Source organism: Nansenia antarctica (genome assembly GCF_963989245.1).
Source record: "Nansenia antarctica genome assembly, chromosome: 1".
NCBI classification, from domain to species: Eukaryota; Metazoa; Chordata; class Actinopteri; order Argentiniformes; family Microstomatidae; genus Nansenia; species Nansenia antarctica.
Window position 1 is genome coordinate 19,965,606 of NC_137674.1, and position 27,338 is coordinate 19,992,943.

The window sequence follows — 27,338 nt, forward strand, 5'->3', positions numbered from 1 at the left end:
ACATCCAGCTCACCAGTCACTTCTACAGCAGTTGCTGGTATGCCTTTTTAAAACGTCGGTCTAGTCCGCGCACATGAATGAAAGAGTTCGTGTAGCCTAATTGCCGCTGCGCTTTTGCGCTTTTGGTTTGCCGTTGCTTTTGTCGAGATGTAAACGAGTCACTCTTTGAATAGCCTCAACTCTGAATAACTGGATTCGTCCTTTTCCTAAACCATTTGGATTTCAAAGATCTCAAGTTGATCTTGGCTACCTATCCTGCGGCCCCGAGGAGTGAGTCCAAATGAAGTTGAGAACATGAGGAACATAGACCAAAGACTAGTCTGGTCCATCATATGACCTCCGAGCGCAATACCAATTCCACGTCGTCTGCGAGTTACTTGGACATGGACAATGGAGACTTTAAAGATCTCAGCAAGCGGTGTTTCTTATACGGAGGCAGCAGAAACCTCGAAGCCAGATAACCCGTTTACTGGTCCAGTGTCGTCTGTTGCACCTTGGAATTTTACAGTTTTGGCCATCTTAATGTTTATTGTGACAACTGTGTCTCTGTGTGAGAATTTCACTGTAATGTTCGTTACTTTTAAGTTCAAACAGCTTAGGCAACCCTTGAATTATATCATAGTTAATTTATCTATCGCCGATTTCCTAGTGTCCCTCACCGGTGGACTAATAAGTTTTCTAACGAATGCCAAGGGGTATTTCTTCCTAGGACCTTGGGCTTGCGTTTTGGAAGGATTTGCGGTCACCTATTTTGGTAAGTCCAGAGACACAGGTTGAATGTGTGTGTGTGTGTGTGTGTGTGTGTGTGTGTGTGTGTGTGTGTGTGTGTGTGTGTGTGTGTGTGTGTGTGTGTGTGTGTGTGTGTGTGTGTGTGTGTGTGTGTGTGTGCAGTCTGACAGCTACTGCAGGTGTCAGTGTTGGAGCTCTGTAGCCTACGGTCTGAGAAGTTCCATCAGCCATTATTTTTACGCACATTGGGATAGGCCTATAATATACTGTAATATACTCTAAATACCAGGAATCGTATTTAAGTAGCCTAACATTACTTTTGTTTACAAATTAGGCTACCCGTTTTTCATTCAGAGGTTGGTTTAAACCGTATTTCATTTTGTACATTTTGCTATAGGGCAATAGTTCTACACAGATTATCTACATACATTTTATCTTCCAGTGTTTGTTCTGATTATGACACAGGCTAGTAGCCTAACTGGGAGAAGTCACAACATTCTCTCTGAGAGCAGCAAGTTAAAAAGTTTGGTTTGGAAAGTAGGTTAACATGCTTGGTTCAATGGCAGTTACAGTAGGTGGAGATATTTTTAAGGCAGGGGTTATCCATGGCCAGCTGATAATAGGTGTATTTCCTCATCATTAACTTTAACCCCATCCATTTAACCGTTGAGCGTAAGTTACTCTTGCATAGCATTGATTGGTAGGCTGAACAAGCTGCAGCCAATGGGCTAAAGAGAACAGTCATACTGTAATAGATGTCTCCATCAGATGCAGTACACAGTATAAGTACTATCGAGCTATGTTATGAAAGGGAACCTACATCTAGGCAGTTTCTGTTCACTATTAAATCAATGTTCAAGTAGCAGTGTTACTGCTGTCAATGAAATATGTAGAGTTAAGAGATGGTTCTTTATTCTTTAAAAAGCCTTATTCTGGCCTTTTGATATTAAATGTGTCTATTTACCAGTTGATATGGATTATACACCACACAAGAGAGCTCTGTCAATACCACTACTACCAACGTTACAAAGTATCACTAAGTTGTTGGGCTGATCCTGATGTGTAACACATGCAGGTACCATTCCATCTTAAGGGTTCCTTTCTATGCTGGGGCAGATAAGACAGTTCTACAACACACAGCATATCAATAGATTAGATCCATGTTCATATTCACATTCCAAACTCAATCGTTAGTTGAAGAGTGGTTGATCAGGATCAACAGCTGTTTTGTGATGGCCTAGTTGTTCCACGTCTGCACATCTGACAGCTTGTCATTCCTTTAGGGCAGGAGTGATACTGAAGCTGACCACACAGCCTGGGTAGATACGCTGCCTCCAGAACGTATACTATGTTCAACACAAATATTTAGGCAAATAGTGATGTTATTGTCACATTCTGTGTATGTTGTCCTGAATGAACAGGATCGAAAAAAAGCTCACCCATTTAAAGCTTCAAGTTTTTTTTGTAGGAGTCTCTATTTTTAATGTATTGGATAGATAACATTGGCCGTGCCCCTTGCACTCTACCTCTCTGAGTTACCGGTCCTGTCCTGCTTTGTGAGCCAAACCACGGACTTGAGTTACTCAGTGTAGCCTGACTCCATAAATGGTGGTAATTAACTAGTCGGATGCTTTTTTTTTGTAATTTAAGAGGCAGCCTAATGCATTACTCCATCTTTATGCTATTTCAGGTAATGGTACCTCATGATTTACATAAACTGATTAGAGATTTATAATCAAGAAATTAGTCTCCTTGAAGTGCTCGTGCATTAACCCAGAGATAATGTACCCCCACATGACTTAAAGTCTCCCTAAATCCTTGTTATCCTTTTCCACTGATATTGTGATATTAGTCCACATGCTTGAGAGTAACACACAGTTTGTTGGGCATTGTTTTGTCTGGGTCATTATGAATATATGGTCATGGCCATAATCAGTGGTGTAGTCTAGTTTTTTCTAGTGGGTATACTGTGATTTTTCCCTTCCAGCCTCATATCGTTCATTTCGGAACGCCATAAAAATAAATCTGCGCTCCCTGTCTAACGTTATATATATATATAACATTACATGTTATAAGGCTGATCTGGGCATGATAGTGCTGCATTTCATGTCGCATCTCCCCCCGTTGATGGTATATGACGCTATAGTCAGTCCCAATGGTTCAAAATGCAAGTGCTTCGTAACACAGACAGGGTGAATTTTAGGAATGAAAGTGAAAGTTCTGTCACAAAACGCTGTTACGTATCCTCACACATTTTTAAGTGGGTATATGGAAATCCTTAGCCTTTCCTAGTGGGTATATGGCGTAGTCCTGCGTATCACGTAGACTACACCACTGGACATAATGCCTTCTGTGTGTCCTCCCTCAGGGATCGTGGCTATGTGGTCCCTAGCCGTCCTGTCCTTCGAGCGCTTCTTTGTGATCTGTCGGCCTCTGGGGAACGTCCGTCTGAGAGGGAAGCACGCGGCGCTGGGCCTTCTGTTTGTGTGGACCTTCTCCTTCATCTGGACCATCCCCCCTGTGTTTGGCTGGAGCAGCTACACAGTCAGCAAGATTGGCACCACCTGTGAGCCCAACTGGTGAGAGGCATCTAAGTAGAAACACTAAACATAGACACAAAGTGAACATGATTCGTCTTCCTATTATTAAACAAACAAACAAACCAGGGTGCACAGACCCGCATGGGTGCACGCACGCACGCACGCACACACACACACACACACACACACACACACACACACACACACACACACACACACACACACACACACACACACACATAACGGATTTCATAGCTGCAGTTTCATAGCTGCAGTTTCTCTAGTTTCTCAGCTAGTCTAACTGTTTTCTCATTGTGTCTGTGTGTAGTGGTTTATATTATATTTGAGAATTACATCCATTGAATTAGTTGCTATTGTCTTGCAAAACGACCTCTCCCGTTATAGAGGTAACAGCAAAAGAAAGAGAAGACAAAGAAACTGAACTCTGAAGTTGTCTCTATGGGTGCACCCCTGGAAGAGATCACAGTAAGGACATTTAGCTCAGCTGATCAAAGGGGTGCAGGCATGGGTTTGACTGGGTAGTCTCTGGTCCAGTGAGAGAACCATAGCTCAGGATTGGAACATGGGGAGATAGTGGCACACATAATACAACTTAGCACTATATATATATTTAAGCAGTGGTGTAGTCTACATGATACGCAGGACTACGCCGTATACCCACTAAGAAAGGCCAAGGATTTCCATATACCCACTTAAAAATGTGTGAGGATACGTAACAGCGTTTTGTGACAGAACTTTCACTTTCATTCATAAAATTCACCCCGTCTGTGTTACGAATCACTAGAATTTTGGACTATTGGGACTGACTATAGCATCATATACCATCAAAGGGGAGCGATGCGACATGAAATATGTCAAAATGCAGCACTATCATGCACAGATCAGCCTTATAACATGTAATTTGTATATATAACGTTAGACAGGGAGCGCAGTTCCGAAAATCAATGATATGAGGCTGGGAGGGAAAAATCACAGTATACCCACTAGAAAAAACTAGACTACACCACTGTATTTAAGGATACACAGTATGTCAGTGTCCTCACCCACCTCTGCTAGCCTAGAGGACACAGCTTGCATTCTGTCAGCCAACATTTCAGTTGCTTTGACTTCCCAGCAGGCATGGAGAGAACACAGGTGCAGGGGCCTCAAGGCTCAAGGCATCATGTCATCAATGCAGTTTACCGCCTAATTTATGTTGATTTCTTCAGCACAAGTAACACAAGATTATCCACTGTTGAGAGGGTTCTAAATGGTAAATAGGATAAATATATTGATAATAAATATACTGTATATTTCAATGGATTCTTATGAGAGATGGTGATTGGTGCAGCAATCCCAGGAAATGCTCTTAATGGTCGCTGCCATCTTAATTCAGAGCCAGGGGCAGATTGGGACAAAACCAAAAAAAGATCCGGTAATTTCATTAACACCATCCCATATTTAGCTGTAAAAAAAAATGTGCACCTTTAAAATGCATTTCCTGCAATTCTACACAGTTTGACATGACAAAAACGGTAGGGCCTGTTAACCAATAAAACATATTTGTTCCTTTGATATTGACTCTGCCTGAGAAGGCTAGCTAGTCAGGTGATGGAGGTGAGAAGGCTAGCTAGTCAGGTGATGGTGATGGTGGTGAGAAGGCTAGCTAGTCTGGTGATGGAGGTGAGAAGGCTAGCTAGTCAGGTGATGGAGGTGAGAAGGCTAGCTAGTCTGGTGATGGTGGTGAGAAGGCTAGCTAGTCAGGTGACGGAGGTGAGAAGTCTAGCTAGTCTGGTGATGGTGTCAGGTTACACCTTAACTGCTCCTCCTGAGACATCTTCTGCTGCTCAGCACTGCGTCTCCTGAAGATACCCGCTTTCCCCTCTACTGTGTCCCTAAAAACTTCTATTGCCCCCCTTGTACTGTTTCTCTGTTTCTCCCCCCCCCCCCCCAAAAAAAAAAAAGGTTTAGAAGAAGGTTTTTCCTTCTATCAATGGCCCCGGGCCTGAGCTGGATTACTTCCTGCTACGACTGGTGGATTGATGATTCACTTGCTTAGTATTCAAATGCAGGGGCGGCGCTAGGGGGTGGCTACTTGGGCTCAAGCCCCGGATGTTTTCTGAAAAGCCCCGAATGTTTTACTTAAAAAAAAATAAAAATAAAAAAAAACTCTCGTGAGTAACGTGCAGTACCGGAGTCCAACAGAGAGGCAGCAGCTGCGCGACATTAGCCTGCCTACTGCGTAGCCTGCCCTGCCCTGAAGAAGAAGTGATCTCAATCACTCAATCAGTAAGGATGGATATCCGAAAGTTTTTTTCAACAAAACAAGCGCCAAGAACTGTTGCAGCAGCAGTATCAGCAGCTGACAACAATGACGTCACCAGCAGTGATGACATAGATGATGTTTCAGGTTTGTGAATCTTATTAGAAAGGTGACTGACTCACTGACACTACTTTTCCGGTTTGCTAATGCTAGCTGGCTATCATAACATAACGTTATGTTATAATGAAAATGAAACATAGCAAGGTACTGTTACGGTACATGGTAAGAAATCAAACAAAGGATAATACTTATACAAATAAAGTGAATAACAGGCTGATAGTCTTTGATATCTGCACTCTGGTTGACTGAGTAACAAGTGAAAAAGAATGATGTAACGTTAATGTTACAGCTAGTAAACATGGAGTAACCACATTAATTAATTATGCCCTTATGGTAGTATGTATGTATACAGAACATGACTCAAATCTATCCTAAGATGTAACGCTAACTAACTAAGTTTGTTTAATGTCCCAGGGGGGATTTGATTTCACAGTACTATACACAGGCCAACAATACATGTAATATATCGTCATATAACACAGGACAAGACAATCAATACAATATAAGTGGTGAGCACAGAGTCTGCCCTGATACACATACTGTAACATAACTAGCCTCAGCCCATCAATTCTGTAATTCTATACAAATATAAATGATGGTGACTGACGTGTGTGTGTGTGTGTGTGTGTGTTTACTGTCTATTTTGTAATACAGCCTTTTGTCCGCTTTAAGGTGGTGGTAAGTTGAAGGTTGAAGGCAAAATTTTCCGGCGCGCTCCGCGCGCACATTATATTCTCCCTCTGGGCTAAGCCCCGGATCTCCTACAATCCTAAATCCGCCTCTGTTCAAATGTATTGATTGTAAGTCGCTTTGGAATAAGGCGTCTGCTAAATGCCAAAAATGTAAAATGTAAATGTGTCTGAGAAGGCTAGCTAGTCTGGTGATGGTGTCTGAGAGAGAGTCTCTGGAATATTAGGGTGTGTTCTCACTAGAACATTTACTTCACTTGGAATCTGAGTTTTGGATAAAAATGTGCTTTGCTCTGCGTCGTTTGGAGCTGTGAGAACGCGCATTCGAAGTCACTCCCGGAGCAAACAACCGACGCATTCTCCGCCTGAAAAGGGTGGTTTCGCTCCGATTAGAAACGTCGCATGCATCACTTCCCATCACTTTGCTTTTGGTGAGAACGCTGCTTGAGGCTGTCCATAGGAAAACAACAGCGCATGCGTGTTGATCTGGATAAGAGCGGGACGAACGGGCAGATCTGCCTAGCAAGTCGAGTAATTTGCAGGTGGTGAAGATCTATTTCCCGCTCATGCTTGTATTGCTCTTGATTTGTTATTATCTGGCACCAAAAAACAAAAAGAAGCGCCATACGTTGTTGTGTGTCCATCATTTGTGTCTCTGTTGAATTCCCTCTCAATTTTTCTGACCAATCAACTACCACGTCTGTTGCTTCGATGACGTATGTTACTTCGTTTACATAAAGGGCTGTGAGAACGCAAATCAGAGAAATAATGTATGCAACAATGTTGCAATCTCACTACCAATGCTCACTTCCTACGTGTCTAGCCTACTAAACTGCTAAAGCAACTAATTCATTACTTATTTAATGCAAACATCTGTAGGTTATGAAGCTAAATGTCAGCTGATGCAGGAAGGACACTTTTTTTAATTTATTTTTTTACAACTTTTAGGTCATACATTCATTATGCAATGACTTTACATAAAGAGAGATGCATGACATTGCTTTTGTTACTTGTGTTTTGCACTAAAGTCAGTCCTTATCAAGACTGCAATCTGGCAGAGCACAATCACTGGGGTTACAATGCTAACAGCAAATCCTATAATATCTGCAACCATGGTAGGCACAATCAGCACATCACAGAGACATAGAGGCACCAAGTCAGAAACACTAACAATTAGTCTCCATAACCCAACAAAGTTGCCCCAAACAGTTATAACAACAAAGTAACATCACAAAATGTACAGACCAAAGAATTATCGGCCATGAAACTCAAAAACAACAGGAGTTAGCATATAATGTTGATGTATTGAGGTACTGTACATGAGCACATTGAGTGTTGATGTATAATCACTGGTTGCAACGGAGTGGCACTTTTGGTGATGTATTCCTCTGAGACAACGCCTCTGCTACATCTATGCAATGTAAAGTGCATAAGAAATGGATCGTAGTTTAGAGTAGTCCAGTAGTATGGATCATCAGAGTAACATTCACAAAATAAACGTCATCCCACTGTCAATATGATACATTTTGCTGATGGTATACTGACGGCCTATGGTAGAATCATTGTCATAATTAATTTGGACTGATGGTTTCAGAATCATTTTCTAGGTTCCTTTGAGCGCAATTCATGCAATTCCACATCGTTTCAGTTGTTTGCTTGTTGAGCCTCAACACTGGGAGCAAACAACCGCTATCCTGCATCGATTTAATAGTGTATCAAGGTGGAACACTAAAGCATTAATTCTTCTTTTGGTTCTACACTCGAAAGTTTGGATTTGAAATCAAACAGTTACGATGAGGTTAAAGTGGAGATTCTCAGCTTTTAGTTGATGGTATTTGTGTACATATCGGTTTCACCATTCAGAAACGTTTTAGGCATAGCCTATTTCAAGGTACCCAAAAGTGATGTGACAGATTCCTCCATGTCCAAATTAAGCACTCACTCATGTCTAGTACTTGGTCGACAATCCTTTGCATCCAATAACTACCTGAAGTCTGTGACCCATTGACCCTACCTGATGCTAGGTAGCCTATCTTCTTGGGTGATGCTCTGCGGCAGTTGTTGTTTGCTATCAGGTCGTTTTGTCTCCTCTTCCGAAAATTAAATGCACGTTCAATATGATTTACATCTGGAGATTGACATGGCCAGTCAACAACTTTGGCACTGAAAAACTCCCTAGTTGCTATGACAGTATGTTTTGGGTCATTGTCCTGCTGTATGGTGAAGCACCATCCAATGAGTTTGGAGGCATTTGCTTGTACTTGGACTGACAAGATGTTTCTGTACACTTCAGAATTAATCCTGCTGCTGCTGTCAGCAGTTATCATTCCATCATCAATCAAGACAGGTGAGCTTACAGTGGAAGCCGTACATGCCCAAGGTATAACACCTCCTCCACTATACTTCACAGACGAGGTGTTCAGGTGTGGATGTTGGGCAGCTCCTTTTTTGCTCCACACATGCTCTTCCATCACTGTGATTTATTTATCTCAAGACCACAAGACCTTTTTCCAGAACTCCATTATTTTTGTGTAGATAACTAGTGTTTTGCACCCTGCAGAGTAGCCTCTGTAGTTGTGCTGGTGAAGTCTTCTGCAGAGGGTCGTCTCTGACACATCAACACCTCCCTCCTGGAGAGTGTTCCTGATCTGTGAGACAGTTATTATTATTTTTTTCTTAATCATGGTGGTCATTCTTGGGTTATCCACTGTAGAAGTCTTCCTTGGCCTGCCAGGCCTTTCGCGATATCTGAGCTCATCAGTAATCTCATTCTTTTAAATGGTATTCCAAACTGTTGATTTTGGTAGGTTTGAGGTTTTGGCTATGTTTTCCTGACTTTAATTGACGTCTATTTGGTCCTCATGTTGACAGACACCTATAGCAGACTCCGAAGGCAAAAGCAAAGTCTAGAATCAATACTAGACATTGAGAGCTCTCTCATGACTGCACAAATGATGCGATGGAACACACCTGACGAAACCAGAAACACATGTCAAGCTGAGGCCTTGTCCACATTAATACGTTTTTTTGATGAAGTTTTTCGTATATAAAAATATTACCGTCCACACCAGCATGTTTATAAAAATGTCTGTATCCACATGCATACGCATGAACGCAATATAAACGCTGTCATTGAGCATTCCACACCAGTAGTCGGCGATATAATTTTAACCCCATAGCCACGCTGGCCAATCAGACGCCTCTGTCTCTCAATGTTCTCGATCATTAACTGTGCATTTATCTGTAAACAGGTTAAAAGTCCAGTTAACAGTGAAAGACCTAGAAGCAAGTGTAGCCTCAACCACTGTTGCCTGTTGTAAACAAAGTAGTTACTGGTGCCAGGGTATGACGTGGGAGGGAACAGCAAACAGCTGCAGTGCACATGATCATAGAAATCTACGCGCATGATGACGTGACGAATACAAAAAACTCTCATCCACACATCAAAAATATATGCCGTTTTTAAAAACCTTTTTTTAATCTCCCATTCTGGGATGTGATCGACAGCTCGTTCTGGGAGGGAGGAGGTTGTAGGGATTGGCAACAGCTGTTACAGTTGATAAAGTCTGTGCCAACTACAGAATCACAAAATAACATCCAAAGCAAAACCAATAGTGAATTTATATCCTATTATAAGGCAGAATGCCAGTCTCTAGATCTTTCCCTGTTACCCCTCCCTCAAACAAAAAAAAGGCATTCTGTTTGCTGGTCTGACGGCAGTGAAGAAAATGGTTGCCACGCGTTGGAAGCCTCCACATTCACTTTCATTTAAACATTGGGTTTTACGTTTTTTGGATGTTGTTTATTTGGAACTCTCTACGGCCCGTATTCATGGGAGCTAAAGAGGAGAATCTTAATTTGTGGATATCTACAGCTGCCAATCTTAAAAATCTTTTGAGTTGAGTGTATGTTATCACTATGTACACTATGTACTTTCTTTTTTGTTTTGGGTCCCGACTTGTAATGTATGTCCCTAATACCTAGATAGCTATATTGTAATGTGTGTGTTGTGGTGTAGTTGTATGGGTTGTTGGGGGCGTTGGTTGCAGGATGTGAGCTTGTTGTCTTGTTTTGTTATTATGTGTTTTAAAAGAAAATGAAGAAACATTTGATCACCCCAAAAAAATAATGCCAGTCTCTAGGATCAACAAGTTAGTGTCACATACTCACGCTTTAGATGTGTGTGTATGCTTAATTTGGCAAAAGATAAATACAAAAAATATGCTTCTGACTTCTGGCTAGGGGTCTATGAAAAAATGTGGTTCCTGGGAGAAGACTACAAATAATAGAAGGAAATAATAGAAACTGTCGAAATCACAGTCGAAAAGAAGTCTTATTTGGCTAAATGGAATACAAAGTTTAATATGGGTTTCAATGGGTAAACAATGCATTTTGGCACCAGCCACTCCTGCATATGCCACATGGTATCACAGGCTTCAAAAATCTCTTGATTAGCTATGCATGCCTGGTTAAATATAGGATTTTTAGCAACCTGATATGGTTAGTACACCTTAGAACCTGCTGTGCCATTGACTTCTAAATTCCCTTCACCTTCTAGCTCATTGGCGTGTCGGGCAGTTGGGTGGTCAGAGAGTCCCCTGAAGTCAACCGCAAATGTCTTAAAACATTCCTGCAGTCTGTCTCTATAAAATGAATCCACAGCTTACGTATTTTCATGGAAATTACTAAATGAACAGGCCTCCTAATGTGTCCCGTCGATGCGTTCCTTCCTTGGTGCTGGGATTCCCTCTTCAATTTAACCTCAAATAATAATAATAATAATAATAATAATAATAATAACTTTTATTTATATAGCGTTTTTCAAAAAACCCAAGGACGCTTTACACGGGAATGATTCAGACAAAACTTGCAACTGGACAGTGTGTATTATTATGCCAACTTGCAACTGGACAGTGTGTATTATTATGCCAAATTCATACTAGTAGTTCCACTTTTCTCCATCCGCAGGACCTCCACGAAGTTTTCGGATCACACTTACATCATTACCTTCTTCGTGACCTGCTTTATATTACCCCTGGGGATGATCATCTTCTGCTATGCGAAACTCGTACAGAAGCTGAGGAAGGTCAGTTACCATTCGTGACGTTAGAATTATAAGGTTCTATCTCCATTTTTGTCAAAATTGAGTTTTTTACATAATCTGATCCATTAGGTGTTTATTAATGCCTGTGTGGTGTTATTTTTAAAATGTTGTCATTTTTGAGTTAGTAATTAATCAAATACAAAGGTTCCATCTCACAAAACATAATGGAATGTAAAAACGTTGACTCTCAATATCTCTGAACTACCCTAAGCGGAGATAGAACCGTATAATTCTAAGCTCACCCATTGATATGATACTGGAACCATTTGGAAAGGATGCAGTACTCTCTAACCCTCTAATCATGCTACACTGTGTGGAATCCAAATTGACATGTTGAATCACTGTTAGTATGAGTATGTGAAAAGCTGGTGGGAACATGGCAGGATATGAAACAAGGCAGGATTTTGTTCTACTAAATGTTTTGCCATTTATCCCCAGTTTATTTACTTTAAGTTATAAAGTATATATAGTTCAGTTTAAAATTAGTCAAACTAATAAAGGGTTAGTTCACTTTTTAGTTTTGAGTACTTTTTCGACAAATTAAGTCTTTATATGTTCCCTTTCCTATGGCTCAGTTGGTATGGAGTATGGCTTGCAAACACTAATGTTGGAGGTGTGATTCCTGCTGGGACCATGTATACAAACATGTGGGAACACGGTACATGTGGGAACACGGTACATGTGGGAAAACTAGGGTTAGGGTTAGGTGCTAGGGTGACTTGGTACATGCTGGCATGTCTAAATTTCGTTGTTTGGTACCTGTACTGTAGCAATGACAATAAAGACCATTCATTCATAACCCTACCCCTAACCCTAACCCTAACCCTAACCCTAACCTTAACCCTAGCACCCTAGCACCTAACCCTAACCCTAGTTTTCCCACATGTACCGTATTCCCACATGTACCGTAACATATGCACTCACTGTACTATAAGTTGCTTTCGATATAAATGCCAACTGATATTATGAACCTACTCTCTCAGGTGACTTGACTGAATGATGCTTAGAAAATGACCCAGATGTTTGTTGTCAACCTTTAGGTGTCCCATGGCAGGCTGGGTAATGCCAAAAAACCGGAGCGGCAGGTGACTCGTATGGTGGTGGTCATGATCGTGGCTTTCATGGTGGGCTGGACACCCTATGCAGCCTTCTCTATCTTGGTCACGGCCTGTCCCACCATATACCTGGACCCCAGACTGGCTTCCATACCCGCTTTCTTCTCCAAAACTGCTGCTGTCTACAACCCAATCATCTATGTCTTCATGAACAAACAGGTATCCAACAGCCTATATTACACTCACCTATATATTATGCTGCTCTGAGTCGATCTGGAGGACTTTATCTGTCTTTATTTGACGGTAGGTAGCAGAAGTTAACCTGGTTTACTGGGACTAATTAGCTTCTGAATGCTGTCTACCTAACAAATGGAAATTCGGTTGTTAAGTCGTGACATATCGACCAGGCGATAATACTGTTTCCGGGTCCAACGTTGGCTGAGGTGCTCTCTTTGAAATGCCGCAGTGCTGTGTCCCTTGTTGTATGAATAGACCCAAGTCTAAAAAAACGATTGAACTGTCATTCTACCACTTTAGTACACTGGTACTCTGGTGTGGGGAAGTTTTTATTTGGACCCGGAAATTGCTAAACATCACGCGTGACGTCAGACTTAACAACCGAATAGGGCTTGGCAGCATTCCGAACTCCAACTTTTCTGTTGACCGGGTAGTGGCTAAACTCACTGAAATGACACAGAGCCTGAAAGGCAACAGAACTTGTTTCACTGAGATGAGAACTTCAGAGGGACACTCAGCTGACGCTTCTCTGTTGTTGCCTCTCAATAATGCATGCTGTATGAATACATGAAATTCAAATCCAGAATGTACAACTGCTGTCCATGCTGGCTGCATTAAAGACACAGCATCTCCCATGCAGGTTAGCACCCGTTTTATTTGCAGTTGTAAAAAAGGTATTAGTGATAGTTGACTACTGTGTTTACTCAATACTCAATTTCCCTAGCCTGTTTGCTCATTGAAAATTAGATGTCAACCGCCTACACAGTTTTCCCATTTTAAATGGTTCCTGTCTATCATTAAAAAGTGGATAGTGAGTACTAGATCAGACAATTCCTACAAAGTGAACAGCTGGAAAAAAATAAAACATTGCACAGGTGAGGCCGCAGTGAGGCCAACTGTGACTTTGAAAGAGCCACAGACCTTAAATATGAAGATGATATGAAGAAAGATATCCATGGGTCAGAAACAGTCACTCCTCAAATGACCTACACGACAGAGGCCAGATTAAAACCATTACTGAAAAAATAAATACTTCACATTGCTGCATTGAGTTTGCCACAAATGTTAAGCTTATGTATCACTCAAATGATGATAGATGGTATGTTGGTAGAGATTAATCAGAAAAGTCTCAAAGCTGTAATTGCTCACAACAAGCTTTCAAGGGTTCACTTAGTCCTGTCTCAGGGGTTCTTATTCACAAACACATCCTAATTGTTGCGTTTTTGTTTTGTTTTCAACATGAAATTAAAATCACTTTCACTTAGAAAGAGTGGAGCGTGTTAATTGATTGAGTCTTAATTGATTGGGAAAACAAATCCAAATGAAACGTTTTTCAATTTCAGGTTCCAATGCAAAAAATAAAATAAAACAGACAACTGTGCAGTGGTTCAAATACCCTTTCTCTGCACTATAGATCATTCTACAGGACGAGGCTGGTCACAGCTGGTCACAGCTGGTCACAGCTCCATATGACAGTTGTGAGTGAAGAAAGGGGTGATTAAACAATTAGTGTAACCCAATGCCCAAAGTAGTATTCAGTCAAACCCTTAACCTAAATGTCAGTTCTAAATGACTGGAAGCAAGTATTCAGGGGCCTTATCAATCCAAACTAGTTTTGGTTTGTATGATACTATGTAATACTATGTATTACTTTGTATCATATTATGTATTTATTATATAGTTGATTTTCTTTTTGTTTCAAACTGTAAGTGCATGCATGGAGGACTTGCTGTCACTGCTGTTACTTGTGGTAATGTTTTGGATATAGCCTGCATCAGACATCAGAGAACAGCAGGTGATGACCATGAGCTGCATGGAAAAGGTAATTCACTGGCAACCAAAGAGCTGAGCAGATTTGGCTAGGGAACAACTAGTCTGCTAGATAATCCAGTGTAAATTTGCTTTTATAGCAGATGGCGGAAAACGTCTTCTTCGAACACCCCTGGCCAGTAACAGCATGTTTCTATAGAAACCCAGTGTCGGGTACACACTCCATTTAGGACACTCCATTTAGTAAATTTAATATTTCTTTCAAGGGATCTCATTACCTGATCGCTAATGATTAAACATTGTCATGACAACCATGAGGAAGCTACACATAATCATCATCATTATTATTATCATTATCATAATTATCTTAAATTGTCATTTGTATTCAATTAAATAGTAGCAAAACTGGATTTGGAAAAGTGGATTTTTCTCCAACTATGATGAAAGGCAGCGTAGTCTGCTCAAAACGTTTTAGATGGCCGTGTTGTAGTATCCTAGAGGCGGCATGTCACTTCACGTCATGTTTGGTATCAACTGGATGATGTAATAAGAAGGCCCAGGTGGATACTCTGTGGTGTCATTGAGTAATGCTCTAGTCACAGAATACATCTGGGTTACAGCTCAGATCATCTCTTTCACACCTGTATCTGAGTTAACAAGACACCATCTTATGGTCATCCCATTCTGAATTTTGGTTGCATTGACGCTGTATAGCTTTAAAATATGTATATAAATATTTAAAACTCCCAGGTTGATGCCACAGAATGTAAGTCCTTGCTCTGTGTCCTTGTCAGTCATTGAGTTCTGTCTATGAATATGAGAGTGATAACAATCTCCAACCCCATACCTCAGCTGTATGCTGCAGGGCCCATATAGTATACATATATATATATATATATATATATATATATATATATATATATACCCTATATATATATATATATATATGTTACGGTACATGTGGGAATACGGTACATGTGGGAAAACTAGGGTTAGGGTTAGGTGTTACGTCGACTTGGTACATGCTGGCATGTCTAACCCTAACCCTAATCCTATCCCTAACCCTAACCCTACCCCTAACCTTAACCCTAGCACCCTAGCACCTAACCCTAACCCTAGTTTTCCCACATGTACCGTAACATATACACACAATTATTATTGCAGATTATGGCTTCAACAAAAGCATGACACAACATGACATTACATCATCAATACCTCTATTAAGGTTTTGTTGCAGCAACATCAGAAAGCCGTAAAGCTGTGTATAACATTACCGTAACTGTTTTTTTCTTTGTGAAAGTCGGCCATGTTCTAATGTGAAGGTATGTAAATAATTAAGCAATACATGTAGTGGTGGGCAGAACTATTGGGAGTGAGCGAAACCGAGGAGAAAACGCTGAAGAACATTAGAGTTTAGAGCACGCATATAAGATTCCCCCTTAAATGTTGACACAAAACTGTGAAGTGAGCAAAAATACAAATGATTCATTATTGTAAAAAAAGAAATACCAGCTGCCTGGTAAAATTGTAAAATTGGATTTCAAATGTTCATTACTGTACTTACAGTATATGTGACACATTCTAATGTTCATTACTGTACTTACTCCTTACAGTATATGTGACACATTCTAATGCTTTGGTCCTCATGTCGGGATCTGATTTAATGATCAGACTTCTCTTTCGAAAAATGTGAATATATTTCCGCGTTGTTGAAAATCAATGACACATCGAGCTAGTCAACTAACACAGCTTGGTTTGTGAGCCTGCTAACAATGTAGAGTAGTGTTCTAGTTAATTAGGTAGCAGTGGGGATTACTCACCGAATCCATTGCGTTGCAGTATTTTGGCTTGACTAGCGAGTTTGTGTTGTGATTCTCAACAACATTGAAACGCAGTTCCGTGTTTCAAAAGAAAATTCCAAACATTTTGATTGGTTGCCGACATGCGGACCAAATTATCAGACTGTGTCATATACATACAAGGCTTTCAACACAGATACTGGTACATGTCTTTTTCTATGCATATTGATGCATAAGTTACAAAAGGATCAATATATCCTATATATATATATTACTGTACATACACCAACTTGTGTATCACCAATAACAAAACCACAGATCAGTTGTCAGTGGTACAGTACCATTTTAAACAGAAGTCATAACAATCATGCTGACGGCAATCACTTTTTAAATCTGATTTGGGGAACTGGGTGCAATGTGTTCTGTTTGGAGAAACAGGTCCAGTAATCGTGACATTAGAATTATAAGGTTCAATCTCAATTTGTCAAAATTTAGTTTTTTACATAATCTGATCCATTAGGTGTTTATTAATGCCTGTGTGGTGTTATTTTTAAATTGTTGACATTTTTGAGTTAGTAATTCATAAAATACAGGTTCAATCTCACAAAACATAATGGAATGTAAAAACTTTGACGCTCAATATCTCTGAACTACCCTAAACGGAGATAGAACCTTATCATTCTAAGCTCACGTAATGCCTGGCTGTGTCTGGTTGTTGGTTGACTGTAGATAGGCTGGGAGATATTAGCTCCCCTGTGGGAAACAGTATGCAGTGTCCATTTTAACTGCCCCACTTTAAGGTGTTGACTGTGTAAATAGGTCAGTGTGTTCTAAAAGAGCAGGACATGTGAAATAGATGTAAATAAGCACAGCTAGCAGGCATGCTCCCATCTCAAACACATCTTGTTCTCCATAGGAGCTTAAGCAGTTATAAAAGTCAACTGACCTCAAGGTCTTTAGTGGTCTCTCACAGTGGGTTTAGCGCTTTTTTTTTAATATATGGATTTTTAAATTATTTTCTTTACACATAAGTACATACAATGCAAGCATATCACATTATTCGAAGACAAATTATAGTCTAAGTACCTTCTTTCAAAGACATTTTTGAAAAGGGGTGTAATAATTGTACAGGTTCAGACTAGTAAGTTATTACCAGTAGTTATAGTAATAATCATGTAGTAGCGAAAAGATAATAAATAAATAAGGTTTGCGGGGTAAAGACAGGAAGACAAAAAAAAAAAAAAAAAAAAAGAGAAAACGAAAGAAGGAAAGAAAGAAAGAAAGAAGAAAAAAGAGAAAAGATTGCTCAGAGGGGTCTAAAAATGAAAGTGAGTTGGTGTGAGCAAAAATGTAAAAAATAAAATAATAATTGATAATAACAGGAAAACAGAGTGTAGAAAGAAACATTTACTCTGGAAGTTCAGACATGTTGTCTGTATGTGCCAAAAATGGTTGCCATCTGGCAAGAAAGTTCCCAGAGGAACCCCTAAGTGTAAATTTATTTTTTTCCAGTTTTATAAATTTCATCATGTCCTCTATCCATGAGTTGATTGTTGGGGGGCTAGTGGACTTCCAATATAAAAGTATTCTTCTCCGAGCTATGAGAGAAGAGAATGATATTACATCTTTCTGAATATTATTTAGGTTGAAGATGGTTTTGGGGACTCCGAAAATTGATATCTGAGGGCAGGGTTGTAAATCTACACCCCAAATAGTTGACAGAGTCCTGAAAAATGTTTCCCAAAATGGTTGCAATTTGGGACAAAAGTAAAACATGTGACTAAGGTTGGCGGGGGTGTGGCTACACCGATCACATTTGTCATCCAGTTCTGGGAATATTTCTGTCAGTCTGGCTTTAGAATAGTGGAGCCTGTGGAACACCTTGAATTGGATGAGGCCCAGTCCTGCACATGAAGTAGTAGAGTTGATTCTACTAATTGCCTCCCTCCACCAGTCATCCTCGAAACTCCTTCCCAACTCCTCTTTCCAGGCTGATCTAGATTTGAGGGGGATTTGTTCCCCAAAAGTCATAAGAAGACCATGAATATGAGAAATTAGTGAGTTGTTCGAGGGTTTAAGTTTGAATAATTCTTCCCATGGTGACAGGGCCGGTACTGAAGGAGATTCTGGGAATTGGGACTTAACAAAATTGCGGATCTGGAAGTATCGGAATTGATGGTGCCGTAGCAGATTGTATTTGTCCAGTAAGTGTTCAAATGTGGAGAAAATTCCCTCATAGTACAGATCCCTAATATTTCTTATTCCCTTCCTCTTCCATAATGAGAAGGCGGTATCTATCGTGGATGGTGGGAACAAATGGTTTGCGGAGACTGGTCCTAAAGTTGAAGTGGAGGAGAATTTAAAGTAGCGACGGAATTGGAACCAACTTTTCAGAGAAGCTATGACAATAGGATTCTTTGAGTATCGGGAAACAGGAGTAGAGGGATAGGTAGAACATAGCAGAGCAGATAGCGAGGTTCCTGTACAAGATGTTTCCTCTATTACAGACCATGGGGCCTCTGAGGTATGGTACCAGTAAAGGAGCTTATGGATGTTTGCTGCCCAATAATAGTATAAAAAGTTGGGGAGCGCAAGGCCGCCATTCTGTTTCTGATCCTGTAGTATCCTTATATTAATTCTTGGCCGCTTGTCTGCCCAAATGAACGAAGAGATCAGTTTGTTTAGATTTTGAAAAAACGATTTTGGTAAGAATATAGGGATTGACTGAAATAAATATAGGAATTTGGGGAGTATTGTCATTTTTACCGAGTTAATCCTACCTGTAAGTGTTAGAGGAAGCTTGTTCCATCTCAGGAGATCTTTTTTAGTTTGAGTTATTAATTGGTCAACATTTTCAGGAAAAAGGGCTGAGTATGAACGGGTAATGTTTACACCAAGATACTTGAATCCTGACTGAGAGAAGGAAAAAGGGATGTCAGCCTGTTTTAATTGTGTCGCCAGGGAGTTAACTGGGAAGCATACACTCTTTTGATAGTTTAATTTGTATCCGGAAAAGGAGCTGAAGTTATGTAAAATAGAAATTATATTGGGGATGTTGGCCATAGGGTTCCTGACATAAAGTAGAAGGTTGTCCGCGTAAAGCGAGATACGATGTTTTACGTCCCCCCGTCTAATACCTTGCATCAGAGGGGAGGTCCGTAGAGTAATTGAAAGGGGTTCAATCGCTATGGCAAATAAAAGGGGACTCAGAGGGCACCCCTGGCGAGTGCCCCGTGAAAGAGTGAAGTATTTAGATCGAGTATTGTTGGTACATACACAGGATTGGGGGTCAGTATACAATAGGCGAATCCAGGCGATGAAACTTTCGGGAAAGCCGAATGTCTTAAGTGTGCTAAACAGATATTCCCACTCTACTCTATCGAAGGCCTTTTCGGCATCCAACGATATCACTATCTCTGGGACTTTAGAAGATTGATCGGAATAAATTATATTCATTAAAGTCCGAATATTTAAAAATGAGTAACGGCCTTTAATAAAACCGGTCTGTGTTTCAGAGATTATGTCAGGAATGACTGTCTCAATTCGACTTGAGAGCACCTTTGCCAGCACCTTTCCATCGACATTCAAAAGAGATATAGGTCTGTAAGATCCGCACTGAGTGGGGTCTTTGTCTTTCTTAAGTAGTAAAGAGATTGAAGCTTGAGTTAATGTGGGTGGGAGTTTTCCCAAGTGGAAAGATTCATTGAAAGTGTCTAAAAGTAATGGAGCCAATTTATCGCAGAATTTAAAAAAAAATTCAGCTGGATACCCATCTGGTCCAGGGGATTTATTATTCTGCATTTGTTTAATTGCTTTGGTAATTTCGGTTAGGTTTAATGGGGTATCTATTTTTTTTGCAATATCAGGTGCAATTGTGGGTGTCTGTAATTTATCCCAAAATTGCTTCATGTTATAAGAATTTGTCGGGGAGTGAGATTTATATAGAGTTGAATAAAATAGTTCGAATGTAGCATTGATTTCGGTGGGGGAAGTCAACAGATTGTTTGAGTTGTCTTTAATTTGAGATATAAGACGAGACGCTGTTTGCTGTTTCAGCTGGTGTGCCAGTAAGCGGCTTGCTTTCTCACCATATTCATAATAGTTCCCCTGTGATTGCTGGAGGATGCGTTCTTCGTGCTTCGATGTTAGTAGGTTGAATTCAGTCTGTGCGCTCATACGCTCTTTATATAGCTCTGGCCTAGGGTTAGTGGCATATCGGCGATCTAGTTCGCGAATGGAATTTGTCAGTCTGTTTTTTGGGGCTTTCTGTTCTTTGTCTATCTTGGCCGGGTTTAGCGCTTTAACAAGATTAATCAGAGTTAAGGGTTTGTGTGTGATTCCTGCACAGTAGCAGAAGGATCTCATAGACAGCCCAAGGACAGGTTGTGGAGATGGTCAGATCACAGGTCTACCGTCTAGGACGTATGGAACATTCTGTTATGTCTTGAAATGGATTCTTCTGAAATGGATTCTTCTGAAATGGATTCTTCTGAAATGGTATTTGTATTTGTTAGTTTTGATCTCCCAAGGTCAGTTCCTCCCTCAAAATAAAAGTGAGGTAACAGCAAGGGTCTTCAGACCACATGAGCCCGTGGCTAGCTTTGACAAAGCCAATTTCTTTGCATGATCTTGTGTGAGAAATATTAGCACAGAGTTTGCAGGAAGGATGGCTAGTTTGTGTTCATACTTCTCAAGCTACTTCAGCCCTTACTAGTTGGACATAATTCCTAGCTAGGTGACCACCTTAAGGAACAGCAGCTAGGTCCCCAGTGGGAGCTGCGGCAAACCGATAGGATGGATGGCTAGCTCGTGGGTTCGTTGTTATTAAACGACGTGAGCCCCACGCTAATCTGACAGATGCTAACTCCTTACGCCTTATACAAACAGTACAAGAGTTAGTACCTACGTAGCATTGTACTCAGGCAGTGGGTGCTAGCTACCTTCCGACATATTAATGAAACTTCATTGCTAAACTATTCTGGTGTATGGGTGAGTGCTTTCTCTCAAGGAAGGTTTTTACTCATTTTGGTTGCTGCCCTGTCTACGCTTGAATGAGGAGGACTCAGAGAGCAAGGTGAATGAATGGTCTTTATTGTCATTGATATAGTACAGGTACCAAACAACGAAATTTGGGAGGGGGGGCTCCCCTGGTGCTAGGAAAAAAAACTAAAAAACAAGAAGGGAAAAGAGCTGGTTTACATAAATAAAGGCTATGTACACTATCCACTATACTATACTATACAAATAAAACACTGTGCTGTACTCTATGCTATGCTTTACCTATTCTTACATTTCCTATTCTCTGAACCTTATGTACCCTAGGGTTGTCATATTGCACATAGTGTTATTGCACATTCATTTAAAGTGTCGCAGTTTGCAGGTTTGAAATGTACACATTTGTGTTTCAGTATTACACTTGATTTCAATCTAGTAGCTGCCATCAATTTGTCTAGATTGTCCAGGGCCTAGAACCTAGGTCTTTGCTGTGTTCAGGGCCTGAATGGCCCTGGGGTAGAAGCTGAGCTTCAGTCTGTTTGTCCTTGCGAACATGGTCCTGAACCGCCTGTTCGAGGGCAGCCGAGCAAAGTGTTCGTACCCAGGGTGGGATGGGTCTCTGGAGATCTTGGAGGCCTTCCTGAGGCAGCGTGTGTTGTACAGCTCTTCCAGAGAGGGGAGGGGGGCGCCGGTGATCTTCTGGGCCGATCTCACGACTCTCTGTAGCGCATTCCTCTCTGCGGCTGTGCAGCTGGAGAACCAGATGCAGATGCAGTAGGTGAGGATGCTCTCCACTGCGCAGCGGTAGAAGGCCACCAGCATCTCCTGTCCGATGTGGTCTTTCCTGAGGACTCTCAGGAAGAAGAGCCGCTGTTGTGCCTTCTTGATGATGGCTGCTGTGTTGTTCTTCCAGGACAGGTCATCCTGTATGTGCACCCCCAGGAATCGGAGGGTTGAGACTCCACGCTCCCTCCGTCGACGAGCAGGGGCTGGACCTCAGATTTTTTCCTCCTGAAGTCCACGATGATTTCCTCGGTCTTTGACTGGTTCAGCAGCAGGTTGTTAACCTTGCACAGCTTGCTCAGCTGCTCTACCTCATCCCTGTACGCCGCCTCATCCCCCACCGAGATGCAGCCCACCACGGTGGTGTCATCTGCAAACTTTACGATGGAGTTGCTGGGGTGGACGGGGGTGAAGTCGTAGGTGTAGAGGTTGTAGAGGATGGGGCTTAGCACGCAGCCCTGGGGGGACCCAGTGCTGAGTCTGAGGGCTGTGGAGGTGTGGGAGCCCACCCGCACCCTCTGGGGGCGGTCAGACAGGAAGTCCTTGATCCATGCACATATAGAGTGTGATAGTCCCAGGTCAAGTAGTTTGGTCACTAGCCTGTCTGGAAGGATGGTGTTGAAGGCAGAGCTGAAGTCCACAAAGAGCAGTCTCAGTTTTAGAATAAGCCGTCTGCTAAATGCCCAAAATAAAATGAAATGATCACCCTGCAGAGTGACGTCCCAATTGCACACCAGTGTGTGTCTATCCTCAAAGAATGCCTTGATGCTGCCAAGTCATCCAGCCGCTACGAAGCCCACCAAAAACGAAAGGCTGGGTGGCCCAATCTACCTCCAATAGACCTACTGCTAAGCCACGCCCCAAAATAGAAATGGTCCAATCATATCACAGCAAAAGTCACTACAGGCAGAAAACTCGGACAAACAACTCGCTAATATCTAATGGTGAAAAGCTTCTAGACGAAAGATTCTTGTCATCTTTAAAAAAAAAAACATGTCTATTACTTGCTGTGGTAACTCCCGCCATTATAAGTCATTGAATGTCATTCAGTCAGTGAAGCGTTGTTTGTTTGTCCGAGTTTTCAAAGGGGGCGTGGCTTAGCGATAGGTCCATAGGTGGTGGTACCTCCAATCTACCTCCAATAGAAGCCCATGTTGAGCTCTTGGAAGAGTGGTTGCCTGCAAGCGTCCCTGGCCTGTACTAGGTGTGGTTGTGTAGGAGTCTTCATTGAATAGGTACACAGAGTGCGTGTCCCTCATCTCCTTCAGAGAACCTGGGTCACATTTGTAACTTCTAGTTTTACAGTGGGGTCAGTTTGACCCGACTGGTCTGCTGAAACTTCGGAGTGTGAAGTCCAATCAAGATTTATCATTCACTTCTGCTTTATCTGAGAGCATCTCCTTCCTTCCTTCCTTCCTCCCTCTCTCTCTCTCTCTCTCTGAGGTTGGGTTGTGTGTTCAGCATTGTTCAGCTGGAGCTGAGAGTGTAGAGGGGAACTGAATACTGCAGGAGGGCAGTGTGAGTCTCATTGTCGGGACTATTAGAGAAAATTGGCTACTGCGCCGTCCAATCTTAACTCTCACTACACATCACACAGAAACTCCATGGAGATTCTTAGCCCTGAATTGTTTTGCGGAGGAAGTGTAGGGAGCAAAGGGACACAGAAAGGCCACCTACAGTACATCCCTTTGTGGTGAAGATGAAAGGACAATTATTCTCAGAAAATGCAGAAACATCCTGAACTCTATTCACCTTGTCTCCTGTGACTCACACTCTTTTTTGCTTGCTGTAATTTCAATTTGGTCTCCCATTCAGAGTCAATGTTGATGTCATGTTTAGGGGGAGGAGGGAGGCTTTCAGCATCACTTAAAGGATTCCAAGGTTATACAGAACAAAGCACGGTATATATCTTAAGTGCACATGCTTTTGAAGGCATTGGAAACATGCAAACATAATACTTAAGCAATATCACAAGAGGGAGTGCTGTAATATTGAATATCAGCACAGCTGTGATTCGGTCGTAGGTACGAGGCCGCAGGCAATTTACCGCAAAATCAGTATAACAGCACAACCTCGAGTGCTGTTCGGTATAACAACAATTCAGTATAACAGCACGACCTTGAGTGTGATATTGCTTTTATAACAGTTCGACAGCGCCATTTATTATTAACACGATTATGATTAGTATTCATTGTTATTAATATTAATATTAGTAATAAGCGACAACAGATTATGATTTGTTTGTTTATTTAATCCTTTATTTTGGCTCCGCCAACAATAAAAATAGTTCCGCAACTGAACTTCAACTGGACTGTTGCCTAGTAACCTGAACACAAACATCCGCAGGCTAGCTACTTTGTATACTTGTATATATTTGTATTTATCTGTACGTTTCCATTTATTGTGCAACCAGTGAAATATGACTCGGTTGACAGTCGCTTTGGTGGCATGTGTGAATGCGATTCAGACGAGTTGACATCAGATAGTACATTGCTCCATCGTTTCCTGTTCTCGGTGGATGGTCTCCAGTAACTTTCTAGCTTTCAGACCTGCAAAACACATACGTTTTTTGTTTAGATTTTTATGTTCCGCTATTCATTCATTATAAATCACAATTCAGATCGTAATCTCACCTATGCCCGCTCACTGCCATGATCTCCCTCGCCTCAAGTCCCGCATCAACACACTGATAAATAATCTGATAGATAACGACCGTTAATGTAGTCTAATTATAGGCACTATATCGGCACTCATGGAATGCCGCTTGTCCAATCAAATGACTTGGTCGGAACTAACAGTTGTATAATGTCCTGTACTCTACTGCGCTCTTCTCTATTCCTGCTGGACAAGTAGGATACATCTCCCCTACCTGCACAGCCTGGTGACAACGCTGCATCTTATCCTCACCTACAGACCTGCTCCACCTATTATGGGGCCCTAAGTGAAACTCTCAAGGGGGCGCTACACACATATAGGAAGATTTAGCCCTGGGTCACGTTCAGCAGGCACCAACTGGAGCAAATAATAACAACAAATAATAATAATAATAATAATAATAATAATAATAATAATAATAATAATAATACATTGGACTTATATAGCGCTTTTCTAGACACTCAAAGACGCTTTACAAACTGAAAAGATTGAGTAGTAATAATAAAAAGAAACAATAAATAAATAAAAGAAAGTAGTCTAATACATTTTTAGATGACTAAATCTAAATCTAAGTGTCTTTGTAGGACAATCTACTCTGTATACTGCAATCACACCTAGATTTCGGGCGGAGAAGCGGCGAACAAGCAACCCCAGCGTCCCCTCTCAACCAGCAATTTTAACAGAATGCTTATTCCTTGAATTATTAATATTAAAAATAAACAATATTACAAATATTGTGCCTGAGGAGTGTTGCCTTCATACCTGCTTCTGATAGGCTAGCCCTCTGCCTTTCATTTGTTTCAGTTCAGGAAGTGCCTGATCCAGCTCTTCACCGGCAAGGGCGTCATACCGGAGGGGAAGTTCAACCAGACCTCGGACCACCCGGGAATCACTGCTGAGAGCCACACTGGGGGTGAAATGTCAGCCATCGCTGCCCGTATCCCCATCAGCGGCACCGCCCCTCCTAAGACTGAGGAGCAGGCCAGCGAGAGCAGCTCCTTCTGCCAGCTCCCTGTCCCGGAGAATAAAGTCTGCCCTATGTAGGGCAACTCTGACCCTACGAACTGTTCCCCTTCTCCTCCCTCCTATCCTCTCCTGCCACTCCTAGTCAGAATCCTCTTTCTCCTTCCTCCTCTCCTCCCACGCCACTCCTAGCACCAGAACAGCCGTGCCTTTTTTTTACCTGCTAAAAAAGCCGCCTCTTTACAATGCTCAAGCTGCTATTTACACACAACGACCACTAGTTGGCCGCTTGTATATTAGTAGCCTGTTTCCTACACAGAAAAACGGCAAAATAGCTTTATATTAGCTTATCCTGATGTGATTTTGAAAATGTAAGGATACTGGGTGGTATAACGCACATATCTAGGAAAAGTCATGAAAGGAGGGTCCTGAAACAAGTGCAAAGTTAGAACATTTTTCTTTACTCATGGCTGTTCTAGTGCTAAGTCAGAATCGTCCTTCTCTTCCCTCCTATCCTCCCCTGCCACTCCTAGACAGAATCCTCCTCTCTGAACCACCACCTTCTCCTGCTCTTTACTAGTTTACCCATAGTGGGTTCCATTACTCATCAATTCTGATTGGAATTCCAAACCTGAGCACAACCGAGGGACCTAATAGTGATTTAAACAAAATATTACATGTAGCGACCTTTATATACTAGAAATCATGGTTGTAACTATTCTCCACATATACGTGTCAGATGACCAACTCCTTCCTTGAGTCTGTTCATTGTGTGTTCTGTTTATGGTCATCAAATACCCAGCAGCTCGTCTTGTTAGGGAAAAATCTCAACATCAAAATGTCTGCCCTGGCACCAGTAGTATCATCAAAAGAAAGGGTGCATATGTCATGTGGGGCTCACACACACACACACACACACACACACACACCAAACCCAGTAGATGAGGGCTTGGCAGCATTTTCCTACCATCCAGAATTCACCAGCTTTTCATCTCTCGCTCTTTTTTTCTTCTCTTTGAAACCCTGTGTTAAGGACTGTTGAGAATGTTTTCCAATGTCGTTTCAGTACCTTTTTCTTTCTGCAAAGAGTATGTTCATTCCTCTCTACTTGGGGGGGAAAGCGCTCTGAAATAGGATTGTTTCAGTTCGTCTAGATTGGGTCAAAGCTTTCATCCAAAAAACAAAGACAATCAATTGGATGTCAATCAGTGGCAGACTCTGTCGGGTCGTGGAAGGTTTGTGTATTCATGATGAGCCTTACATTGTCTGTCCGTATCAAAATACTGTATAGGGGCACAGTGAACGGTTTTAGTACTTTAGATAAGCTGTTCGCTGAGCTTAGCTAAAACACAATGTACAAGAGGATCACGTCACAAAGCATGGGTCGACAGCAATACTTGAACATACTGTTGACTATCTCATAGGTGCTACACCAGGATACAGCATGGGAAATGTAAACCTAGCTTCAGCGCAGTCATTCTTTCTTGCTACACCAGAAGCATGAAACCCCTCCCAGTCAGTATCTGCATGGAACTTCAAATATAGGGATTCCTGGTGTTGAACTTGTTGTTTTATGTTGTGTACTGTCAGATCTGAATATCTTTGAATGGGTTGTTTGTCTACAACATCCTTTGCC

At 41.4% G+C, this 27,338-nt stretch overlaps 1 protein-coding gene across 1 annotated transcript; it reads left to right on the forward strand.

Annotated features, from left to right (window-relative positions):
• Positions 1 to 390: 390 nt before the first annotated feature.
• valopa (vertebrate ancient long opsin a) lies at positions 391 to 25,783 on the forward strand (the record flags this gene model as incomplete). The annotated part of the gene is made up of 5 exons (XM_080534363.1): positions 391 to 754; positions 3,098 to 3,308; positions 11,310 to 11,427; positions 12,486 to 12,719; positions 25,544 to 25,783. 5 exons carry the CDS (start codon positions 391 to 393, stop codon positions 25,781 to 25,783), a joined length of 1,167 nt encoding a protein of 388 aa, XP_080390489.1.
• Between the last annotated feature and the right edge of the window lie 1,555 nt (positions 25,784 to 27,338).